General features: G+C 42.1%; 2 protein-coding genes across 4 annotated transcripts; one reads left to right on the forward strand and one right to left on the reverse strand.

Annotated features, from left to right (window-relative positions):
• Positions 1–3,703: 3,703 nt before the first annotated feature.
• Positions 3,704–10,970, reverse strand: LOC119286610. 3 transcript variants are annotated; one of them, XM_037566006.1, is made up of 12 exons: positions 10,810–10,970; positions 10,069–10,145; positions 9,915–9,990; positions 9,759–9,831; positions 9,611–9,662; positions 9,468–9,529; positions 8,771–8,834; positions 8,011–8,071; positions 7,837–7,923; positions 6,524–6,617; positions 5,538–5,662; positions 3,704–4,084 (listed from the first exon to the last, which is right to left on the reverse strand). In XM_037566006.1, exons 1-11 carry the CDS (start codon positions 10,893–10,895, stop codon positions 5,570–5,572), a joined length of 825 nt encoding a protein of 274 aa, XP_037421903.1. In that variant the 5' UTR covers positions 10,896–10,970; the 3' UTR covers positions 3,704–4,084; positions 5,538–5,569. The 3 variants fall into 3 exon arrangements, with proteins under 3 accessions (XP_037421903.1, XP_037421904.1, XP_037421905.1); XM_037566007.1 differs by lacking the exon at positions 3,704–4,084 and having other exon boundaries at positions 5,537–5,662; XM_037566008.1 differs by lacking the exon at positions 3,704–4,084 and having other exon boundaries at positions 5,565–5,662; positions 8,011–8,068.
• On the forward strand, positions 4,135–5,275 carry LOC119286611 (tetrapyrrole-binding protein, chloroplastic-like). Its single transcript, XM_037566009.1, has one exon. The coding sequence runs from the start codon at positions 4,329–4,331 to the stop codon at positions 5,127–5,129; it is 801 nt and encodes a 266-aa protein (XP_037421906.1). The 5' UTR covers positions 4,135–4,328; the 3' UTR covers positions 5,130–5,275.
• Positions 10,971–11,174: the final 204 nt, after the last annotated feature.

The following is an 11,174-nucleotide window of genomic DNA, read 5'->3' on the forward strand; positions in this document are numbered from 1 at the left end:
CCCCCCCCCCCAATCCTAGTTGGAATAGGATTCGCGGAGGGGGGAAAAGAGAGAGAGGGGCCGGCCCCCTCTCCTTGTCCTATTCGGACCAAGGGAGGGGAGGGGCGCACGGCCCATGTAGGGCTGCCTCTTCTCTTTTCCACTAAGGCCCATCATGGCCCATTTAGCTCCCGGGGGGTTCCGGTAACCTCCCGGTACTCCGGTAAAATCCCGATTTCACCCGGAACACTTCCGGTATCCAAACATAGGCTTCCAATATATCAATCTTTATCTCTCAACCATTTCGAGACTCCCCGTCATGTCCGTGATCACATCCGGGACTCCGAACAACCTTCGGTACATCAAAATGCATAAACTCATAATATAACAGTCATCGAAACCTTAAGCGTGCGGACCCTACGGGTTCGAGAACAATGTAGACATGACCGAGACACGTCTCCGGTCAATAACCAATAGCGGGACCTGGATGCCCATATTGGCTCCTACATATTCTACGAAGATCTTTATCGGTCAGACCGCATAAAAACATACGTTGTTCCCTTTATCATCGGTATGTTACTTGCCCGAGATTCGATCGTCGGTATTCCAATACCTAGTTCAATCTCGTTACCGGCAAGTCTCTTTACTCGTTCTGTAATACATCATCCCGCAACTAACTCATTTAGTTGCAATGCTTGCAAGGCTTAAGTGATGTGCATTACCGAGAGGGCCCAGAGATACCTCTCCGACAATCGGAGTGACAAAACCTAATCTCGAAATACGCCAACCCAACATGTACCTTTGGAGCCACCTGTAGTACTCCTTTATAATCACACAGTTACGTTGTGACGTTTGGTAGTACCCAAAGCGTTCCTCCGGTAAACGGGAGTTGCATAATCTCATAGGTATAGGAACATGTATAAGTCATGAAGAAAGCAATAGCAACATACTAAACGATCGGGTGCTAAGCTAATGGAATGGGTCATGTCAATCAGATCATTCTCTCAATGATGTGATCCCGTTAATCAAATAACAACTCATTGTTCATGGTTAGGAAACATAACCATCTTTGATTAACGAGCTAGTCAAGTAGAGGCATACTAGTGACACTTTGTTTGTCTATGTATTCACACATGTATTATGTTTCTGGTTAATACAATTCTAGCATGAATAATAAACATTTATCATGATTATAAGGAAATAAATAATAACTTTATTATTGCCTCTAGGGCATATTTCCTTCATCTACTACGTCCATTCATAAATATAATATGTTTGGGCAGTTTCTCCATTCCTAAATATAAGTGTAACGTTTCATGTTTCACTTTTGTTCGCATCACCCTTCGTTCAACCTTTTCTGAATCAATTTCACTTTAATTTACTTACCAAATTTCTCATCAAACTATAAGGTAAATCACAGGTAGCATTTGATATGTACACAATCACATTAACATGGACAGGTAATCACAAACTAACATACCAGAATATTTATATTTCATTGTGACGCACGGGCATTGTCCTTCTTAAGGGTGATTGATTAGGGTCCAAACCAAAATTTGAGTCAGTGATATTCAAACCCCTGATCTCAAACCAAAATGTTGGCTTAGTTGAGTGTATATCTTATGAAGACATGAAGGATTTAGGCTTCAAGCTGGCTTAAAATCAAAAAGTGTTCAACATGAAAGTTGCTCACCTCGTTGAAATAAGTTTGGTTTTATGGATCATCTCAACCCAAGGTCATATGCAATCTCCACAAGGTCATATGCAATCTCCACAAACGATGCCATGTGACAACATTTGACTTGCACAAAATTCCACACTCACTTGTCCAACTTAAGGTAAGGTTTGCAGATATGAAAAAAATCGAGTCCTTTTTTATTGTAGGGGAAGTCCAGCCACCTTATATATAGACGAGAAGGGGGTGATTGATTGAACAACACATAATCGATCAAATCAATCTACCACTTTTACCTTCTATCATTTTATCTCCGCTTCGGTTTTGTTCTTCTTCTTGTTCGACGACAGCGAACCTCGAGGCCTTAGGGGTGGTCAGGCGGACCATGGGCAACCCAAAACCTTGCGCGCCCTGACAGGGTCCCTTTTGGGCATGTGGGTTTCATATCCTCAATAGACATCACCGATTCACCGACGTGTCTTGCATATTGCACTCCCGACCAGGCTCACTCGTCGATGTGTCATGCGTATCGTGCTCGATGCTGGGGCGACACATGACGTGTTCGTGTGCGAGCAATACCTAAAAACATGTACCTTGTGAAGCACCTTGCAATAATATCCATCCAACATACTCCAAACTTTTTCTACAAGAATTAAACCACATATTTGATATAATTTAAAATTACAAGATTTTTTTAGTTCTCATTTGCTACTATTTAGTTTTTAAATGCACGTTTTGGCATTTTTCTTGCAGAAATATGAATAAACCTAAATAGTTAAAAAAATGCCATTTTTCATCAGCTCATATTACGGGTTTAGGAGATAGTGAAAAAGTCTTAGGAGATTTGACAAGTTTGGTAGTATTACTTTGCTTTGTAATTAGTGCACATGTTGTTTCTTAGATATTTCAAGTCAAACAATGAAGTTTTTAATGACCAACTATTTTCTTTGTACATGTAACTTGAAAATGGAATAGACCATTTACTTTATCATTATTATTGACGAATTTAACATCATATTGCAACTCGTTGTGTCCTAATTTATTTTTAATACTTTGCAAATATCGAAAAGCTCATACCTTGTGAAGCACCATACAAAAATAAACGCATTATTATCCAATATCGAAATAACTCACATATTAGAGATAATTTCAAATTTTAAGATTTTACAGATCTCATTGTTGCTTTAAGGTTCTAAATGCATTTTTCGGCATTTTATCCAAAAAAATAGAGACCAACCTAAATGTGATCAAAAAGCGTAAACTTTTGCTTTGGCTCATATTACAGGTTTACGAAATAGGTGAAAATGTCTCACGATATTTGATAAAAGTTTTCATGTACCTTGCTACGTAATGGATGGATCTTTTAGGATGTTTCTTAGTTATTCAAGTCAAACTATGAGGGTCTTGATCTTGGTCCTCAATGTTTGGCATATCACCACTTGGTTGAACTTGGCCTTCATCTAGTATACTACTTAAAAAAAAGAATAGCATTTCTTTTCCTACCCGGCGGCGTGCTTCGTTCAACCTTTCATCCTGTTTCTGAGCATAATTTCAATGGTCTTAATTGTCTCACCTTTTATTGATTTATAGAATAAACTTGTATTTGCTTTGGTAAGCCAGTAAGTGATTACAAATAAAATCCTGAAGTAATATATCATGGGTATGGTAACATTTATTTGCACAATCGCGTTAATATGAGCAGCTAATCACCTAGTAATGTACTCCCTCCGTTCCGAATTACTTGTCTTGTATTTGTCTAGATACGGATGTATCTAGACTCATTTTAGTGCTAGATACCTCCGTATCTGGAGAAATCTAAGACAAGTACTCCCTCCGTAAACTAATATAAGAGCGTTTAGATTACTATTTTAGTTATCTAAACACTTTTATATTAGTTTACAGAGGGAGTAATTCGGAACGAAGGAAGTACTAGAACATCTATATCGCGTTGCAATGGACGGGTAATTATCTAGTCAAAAGAAAAGAGGCTTACCATACCATGTTCAATCACAACATAGTTACGTAATAATAATGAAACCAAAATCCAACTGGACTAGTAACTCTTTTGAGTTAGTTTTGATTTACTAAGCCTTGCATATATGTATCCAACCATCCAATGATGTAGAGGGTGGGGTGTTCTATCCTCCATTTTCCAAAAATACAAACTGGACCGAAGCGGCCGGGGCTATCTCGCCCAAAAGTACCGAAAATCAGATACGCGGATAAGAAAATGTTTTAGTTTCTTGTGAACCAACAAAATGAAGCAGCAGAATATAACAAGAATGTTCCACGGACGCAGCCTGCCCACCTCACCTCCCCTCCCTTCCCCTGCAAACAAACACATGCGTTGAGCTGCGATAGCCAGTATCCTCGTCTCACCCAGAACCCACCAATCGCAGCGCTCCTCTGTATTCCCCTCCAGATGCACCCCTACAAAACCACGGAAATCCATAATTTTTCACAACACAGAGGAAGAGCACACAGACACAGACAAGCAGTAGACCACGCGCCCACAGCCTCAGCCTCAGGTCTCCCTTCGCGCACCGCAGCCACCACCAAGTGCAAGCAATCCCCCGACAAAACCCCATCCACTCCTTTATCAGCGTTTCCCTCCCTTTCCTCCGCTCCCCTCCATCCATCCTCAGCCGCCTCTTCGCCGGCCGGCCAGCCAGCCATGGCAAATGCTTCCCTCCAGTCCTTCCTCCCCCAGCACCACCATTCTTTCCTCAGCAGCGCCACCCACGACGGCTCCCCTCCCGCGCTCCTCAAGCTCACCACCACCACCGCCAGCAACAGCATTTCATTCAAGCTCTTCGCCAGCGGCTCCTCCTCGGTGACCACAACCGCCAACTCGCCGGCCCCGACTCCGGCGGCGACAACCTCGCCGCCCACCCCCTCGCTGGAGCTCCTGGGCCAGCAGCTGGCGGCGGGGGACTACCGGCAGGCCGACGAGACCACCCGGGCCCTCCTCATCGTCCTCGCCGGCGAGGCCGCGCGCCGCCGAGGGTACGTCTTCTTCTCGGAGGTCCAGTTCATCTCCGTGGAGGACCTGCGCGCCGTGGACGCGCTCTGGCTGGAGCACAGCGGCGGCAGGTTCGGGTACAGCGTGCAGCGCCGGGTTTGGGAGAAATCGCTGCGCGAGTTCACCCGCTTCTTCATCAGGATCGGGTGGATGAAGAAGCTGGACACCGAGGTGGAGCAGTTCAACTACAGGGCCTTCCCGGACGAGTTCATCTGGGAGCTCACCGACGACACGCCGGAGGGCCACCTGCCCCTCACCAACGCCCTCAGGGGCACGCGACTCCTGGAGAACATCTTCACCCACCCCGCCTTCGACTGCGAGGAAGAGGAGGCAGCTGCAGCAGATGAGGAGGCTGGCACGGGCAGTGCCACTGGTCAGAATAACAAGGATGACAAGAAAAGCAGGGGGAGGTCAAAGAGTTTGACAGATTTCAAGCCCGACTACTCCTTTTAAGGAGCGTGCAAGTTTGTGATGATGCTGTCAATGGGGCAGCTGATTTTAAAAAAAGTCATGTTTCTGTAGTTCGTTTTGGTTGTTTCTGTACTGAACATGCATGGAAATTTGTGACCATATATATTATAAAGATAAGTGTTTGAGAAGCTGCTTGTTCTGGACAAGGATGATTGCATCTGGACATGCAAAAGATGAACTGCATGCGCAGGACAAAGCGAAAATATGTTCTTATGCGATACGCCATTTGGAAACTCGGTGCAGAAATGGCCATGCCATTTTGAGCCGTCAGCTTTCGGCGGATTACCTCCGCTTGTTTCCTGGCAAGTGACTGTGACTGGTGTGAGTGAGAACAATTTTGCTGATGAATCTCTGAAACCTGATGAGACATTTGAGGAAAAAAAATTATACCTTTCTTACTATTGACGCTATTTTTTCCCGTTTCATGCACAAGGGCAGAGCCTCCGGGTATGTTGATGTGAGCCATCACAGGTGAGGCGGTCATCCATCTGCATGTACAAGCACGCTCCAGGATTCTGAAACAGCAGCCAAACGAAAATTAGTTCCATGTTTTAAGTCTCTTCGCCAACACTCTTAGACATGTCCAGCACACGCAGTCCGTGCGCGCGCACTCAGACAGAATAATGCAAGCATCAGCTATATGAATATATCGAAATATCTGGGCGAGCGATGCTATTTTCTGTAAGTTTATTTTGCAGGTCATGGCACTAGATGTGTTGGTTCCCTCTGCAGTTTGAACACCAAAAGGTCTAAAGGCAAATGCCTTTGTGAGTGTGGCGCATGTGTGCTTCCCACACGCACAAAAATACTAAGCTTTCTAGATAATCCTGATTTTTTACATCCAAGAAATAGCAGTCACAGCAAGATACAACAACTATGGGGTTGTAAGTCATGAAGTCATATGTATTGTGCTAAACTGCTAATGCTTGATTCCTTGCCTAGTTGAGATGGCCGCTTAGTTGAGGTCAAAAGGACAAGGAAAATGGTATTCTCAGGGTTGATTCTCACAACGAAGTTGTTAGTAATATTAGTGAGTAGCTAATATCAGCCTTCTTAAATTGCAAGTATGTATAAAAGTCAAGTGCAGCATATCTTCCATGGAGATTGCCGAGAGATAACATTCTGGAGATAAAGAAATTGAAGAAAAATCATGGTAGTTGACTATTTTGAGGGGTGATCAGCACATTTGCGGACACTTTCGAGTTGGAAAATGGCCAGAAGTATACACATAAACAAAATTTATTTTATGCATATCAAAACATCCTTTTTCTAGAGAGAGACTCTTAACAGTCTGCATGTGGTCAAACAACATAAATATACAGGAGATAACCATTATATGGGAAATCAGCAAATACAAAATAATGCATTAGTCATACCAAATTTTTTGGAGCTTCGTCTACAACTTCGGCAGGTTGATCGGGCCCAAGACTGGGAAAGCAACCATTTTTGCATCTCATATATTTCTGCAAACTGGTTTCAATAATAAAACATGAGCAAGCAAATGCTGATTTTTTTCTTGAATTGATAAATAATCAGATAAAAAGATCGACACAACTCATTTCAAATCAGACTCCCCGACTAAATTTTCCTCGTGCTGATTTGCGACATGAAAGAATTTGTTTAAAAAAAATTTGAAACGGAATTTGTTTAAAATAGAAGTGCAGCAGAGATGGTTTTATAGCAAGAACCATAAGCATATGTAACTTACTAGTTACTAGTATTTGGATATCCTAGATGAATAATGATAAATAAGACCAAATAACAGTGTTTCATAAATTATGTTAGTGACAAAAAGACCAAAATCACACTGGTAATAGAAAAGCCTCATATGAGGTTCAGAATGATTATTTTCTGAAGAATCTACATGTTAACAATACTGCTGTCAGTAATTATAGGCACTCTAAGAATATGTTTTATATTGAAACTTGGTTCACCACTTTAATTTTGGCAATCACACGTGATATGAAATCCACCTCATATGGACAACTACAACGTAAAATTTTAGATTATGCACAAAATAGGCTGCAGACTTTTATCAAGATATATGATGCTTTTCTTAGCTTCCATCACTCCACTGTATAAGATATATGGTGTTTTCCTTAACATCCATCACTCCACTATACACGATCCTGTCTCTTCTCCAATTAAGTGTTTTGCTTTATCATTTACAAACTTCTGCTAGAATTGTTTCATTTAATCAAGTAAGCAGTAGTTGATAATTCAGAACTTGGAAGCGTGTAGATATCTGAAACTTCTCCAGCAAAGAGATTGCTTTCATATTCAGATTGCGTAACTGGATATGGGATGGAGCAAAACAGCTGATTAGAACGACGGCATGCTTTAAAGCCCTGCAGGCCCAAAACAGATGTAAATAGTGACTTCCTTTAAAATACTGGTTCATATCAACTTTAGAATATCAGTTCATCGTCAATTTTCATCTAAAGAACTGTGTCGTTCAGACTATACAACAAAACAATTAACTGGGTCGCGTGCAATCATACAAAAAAATGTTATTTCCATAAAAGCACTCAACATAATCACAGTGGAACTTGCTACTCGAGTAGTCATTCAGACTAAAATTATTCTATCAGGAAAAACATCTGAGGATAATCATCAAACAATAATATTTACAATGATGTATTATTTGAATGGAAATCATAGAAATATTAGATATTTTAAATAAACTTACATCTGACATTTGTTCAACTCAGAAAGCCTGCTTGGAACACATGATTGTCCTTTTGCTCTGCATGCAGAACTACATGATTCCCCCTGCCTAAATTTCAGGTTTGATTACATAAGGAAATTCCCATGGGCATCATTCACTGAACTACATTTAGAGCTTAAATTGGAAAGACCTTACCTTCCCAAAATGACGTTAATGCCATCCAACCTTGATCCAAAATTAGATTCAGTTGATCCTGCTAAATAGTTATACATAGTCATTTCCTAATGCATAACTTCAAGAACGTGACAATGTTGGCATTAGTAGTGGACAAGAAGTTAGCAGCTTGTGCACTTACTGGGCCCAGCTCAGACTAAGCTTGAAACTAGAAAGGAAGTGATCAGAGGTCTAATTCTTGTTTTCTACAACACATCCAAGAATTCAACAGCAAAAGTAGTCCCCAACCAATGCCAACAAATCTCAGGTTCCTATCTTCCTTACAAAACTCAAGAAAATCCCCCTACCCATGCACTATTATCGGACCTATCAAGCTTGTTATAAATCTCTAACAGAGGATAACTAACTGATTGAATCTAACTGACAGATAGACAGGCAATGAAATGATAAAATGAAAAATGCTAACAAACTGCTTCCTGTACTTTATTTTGGTGTGACTAGTGCTGGCTGCTGTTCCACAGTCATGCCATGAGCCAAAGTGAACTGGCTTGGCCTTTATGAACGGGGCTAGGCCACCACTTCTGGCTCGTAGCATGTAACATCAAGTGAGCTGAGCCAAGTGGAGCTTGGCTCGTATCCACTCCTAATGGGCGGTTCAATTTGAATCTCATGAGGAAATAGTGCATTAGCTAAATAATTTAGGTACTAGAAATGATGGTGAACAGATGCTATTACTAGAGAATGTGGTAACTTAGCCAAGATGTAAGAATATAATTTGTACCCGATGAATTTTGCTGCACCAGAAAGCAATGATGGAAATCACTCAAATATGCATTTTCATGGACCTGGTAGATTCAAAGAACAACTTAGACTGAAAGGAAAAATTGTTTACCAGATAATTTTAACTTGTAGTTGTTGAATTTATAACATGCCAGATTGCCAACAAAATAAGACACTGCAAGGATGAAAATATACTGGAGCTCTGTTCCTATTATAGATATTCATGTAAAAGGTGTCCTGAAACATTCATATTAGAGCCAAAATCACTGTTTTGACTCTTTTAATGAAGTTTAGCACTAATTGACTCTACCTGAAAAAGATTTCACGGTCTGAACCTTTTAGGAAATGCCACCCACTGTATCAGGGCTTATTGTTTACGCAGGAAACACCATGGTCAACGGTGTTTGCGCCCTGGCCCATGCCCGCTGACCTGCTAACGCGGCAATGTCAAACGCCAAGACATGACTAATCGTATTGACCATGCCGCGACAGCAGATCAGCCAGGCATGGTTCAGAGCGCAAACGCCGTTGACCATGGCATTTTCTGTGTAAACAATACGCCACGGTGGGTGGTGTTTCCTAAAAGGGTCAGATCGCGAATTGTTTTTCCAATTGGGATCAATTAGTGCTAAACTTCATTAGAAAGGACAAAACAGTGATTTTGGCCTTATATTTGCACGCTAAGAAAGAACGCATACCACGCTTGCAGAACTATGGCGGCATCTTCCCATGCAGAAATCGAAGATATTGGCGTAAGTTCCTAGAGGATAATAAAGTGTAAACTTCTTCTGACACATTAAAGTTCTCAAGATACACCAAACAATAACTACAAAAATCTTACCAGCAGTGACTGGCTTAGCTACCTTCAACTTCAGAACATCTGCTTCCTTGGTCTGTCAAAAGGATGAGTAAATAACACAGGAAATAACTCATTTCTTTCAATCTTCCTATGCCAAATCCAGTACTGCTAGTAAGAATGTAAGATTTACCATAGAAGGATTCAAGCAGCAAGAAACACAATACTCGTAAGAGTTGCAGCACTGCGAATCAAGGTTGCAGCCCCTGCATGGTGCGATGAACTGTGTTAGATTTTTAGTGTTGCCATCTTTCTACGACATTTGTGCAACAAAAGGTAAGAAACTCACTGACAGGAGAAGCGTTCTCCTGTTTGTGGGCAGCAGCGAGACCATGGATCAATCGAAAGGGCAGAACATACATAACCTAAAAGAATGTGTTCACAAGGGAGCATAAGTTTACAACACGGTATATCTAAGCAGGAGAGAGGCACAGGTGTATTACCGTTATCATCTGATATCAAATGCCGTCCTTGAACAGTTGTCCTGCATATGATGGGTGCAGCAAAACCAATGTCCTTCCTGAACAAGACTTGCAATCAAGTTGTGGCTTCAGATTTAGTGAATAACATCCGTATGTCAAGCTTGCATCTGGAACTGTACTAACACTAGAATGGAGAAACATTGATAATCATGGACTCATGGTGGGATGTGCAGTGAAACCTTTGCCCCGGCACAGAGCACCATTTGAATAGAGTAATTACCATATATTTAGCTCATCACTTAAAAGTATCTGATATAATCATTTCTTCTGACATTGTGACAGTAAATAAAAACCAAGAAAATGAAAACATACACACCATGGTGTAGCAATGTGTTGAGCAGAAAGCATAATTGCGCCAAACATAGTCCAGGATCCCAACCCCACAATTAAAATTCCACAAACCATAATCAAACATGAGGCGTAATTCCACAAACATAATCGAGCATGAGGCCTCGTTCCAGAAACATAATCACAGACAGCAACGAGCATGTAATTAATCAAGTAATTTAGAGCCGCGGAGCAACTGGTGAGGCTCCCAAGTCCCGTGCCAGGCCGCAGCAAACACGGAAGAACTACCACGGATACGGATGGATTTCGAAATAGTTTAGAGCTGCGGGTGGCGACGATGAGAGCGCTCGCATTTCCAGGATGCGACGCTGGACAGGGGAGGCGGGGGGTTTGCGGGGAACGGATCTCACTCACCGGATGGCGGAGACGGGGGCAGAGAGGAAGGCGGCGGCGGCGGCGACGCAGAGGATCCTGCGGAGGAGGAGGCGCGGGTTGGCCATCGGGCCGGCGAGGGGGACGCCGGGGCAGCGGGTCGACGGATGCGCGCGTGGGAGCTGGTTTTTTCTCACTGAAACAGAGTGGCGAACGAGCGAAGATACAGGGAGGAAGAATACAATGATCCCACACGGACCACCTTCGACTCAAAGGAAAAGTGGAGAAAAGATTTAGAAATAGAGATTTCACTGGTTCAAAAGTAATGGGGCAAAGGGAAAGTGAAGGAAAAAAATAAAGCCATCTCAGTTTTTTTAAAGAAAAGCGCAGAAATTCAAAAAAAAAAA

The sequence above is a fragment of the Triticum dicoccoides genome, chromosome 4A (genome assembly GCF_002162155.2).
Source record: "Triticum dicoccoides isolate Atlit2015 ecotype Zavitan chromosome 4A, WEW_v2.0, whole genome shotgun sequence".
Taxonomy (NCBI): Eukaryota; Viridiplantae; Streptophyta; class Magnoliopsida; order Poales; family Poaceae; genus Triticum; species Triticum dicoccoides.

Excerpts from the sequence above, each read along its gene's own strand:
- LOC119286611 (XM_037566009.1), top strand. The coding sequence starts at position 4,329 with ATGGCAAATGCTTCCCTCCAGTCCTTCCTCCCCCAGCACCACCATTCT.
- LOC119286610 (XM_037566006.1), bottom strand. The coding sequence starts at position 10,895 with ATGGCCAACCCGCGCCTCCTCCTCCGCAGGATCCTCTGCGTCGCCGCC. Across the intron at positions 9,832-9,914 it reads GGAGAACGCTTCTCCTGTCA|GGGCTGCAACCTTGATTCGC; the intron begins GTGAGTTTCTTA and ends CGCACCATGCAG. Across the intron at positions 9,530-9,610 it reads AGCTAAGCCAGTCACTGCTG|GAACTTACGCCAATATCTTC; the intron begins GTAAGATTTTTG and ends ATTATCCTCTAG.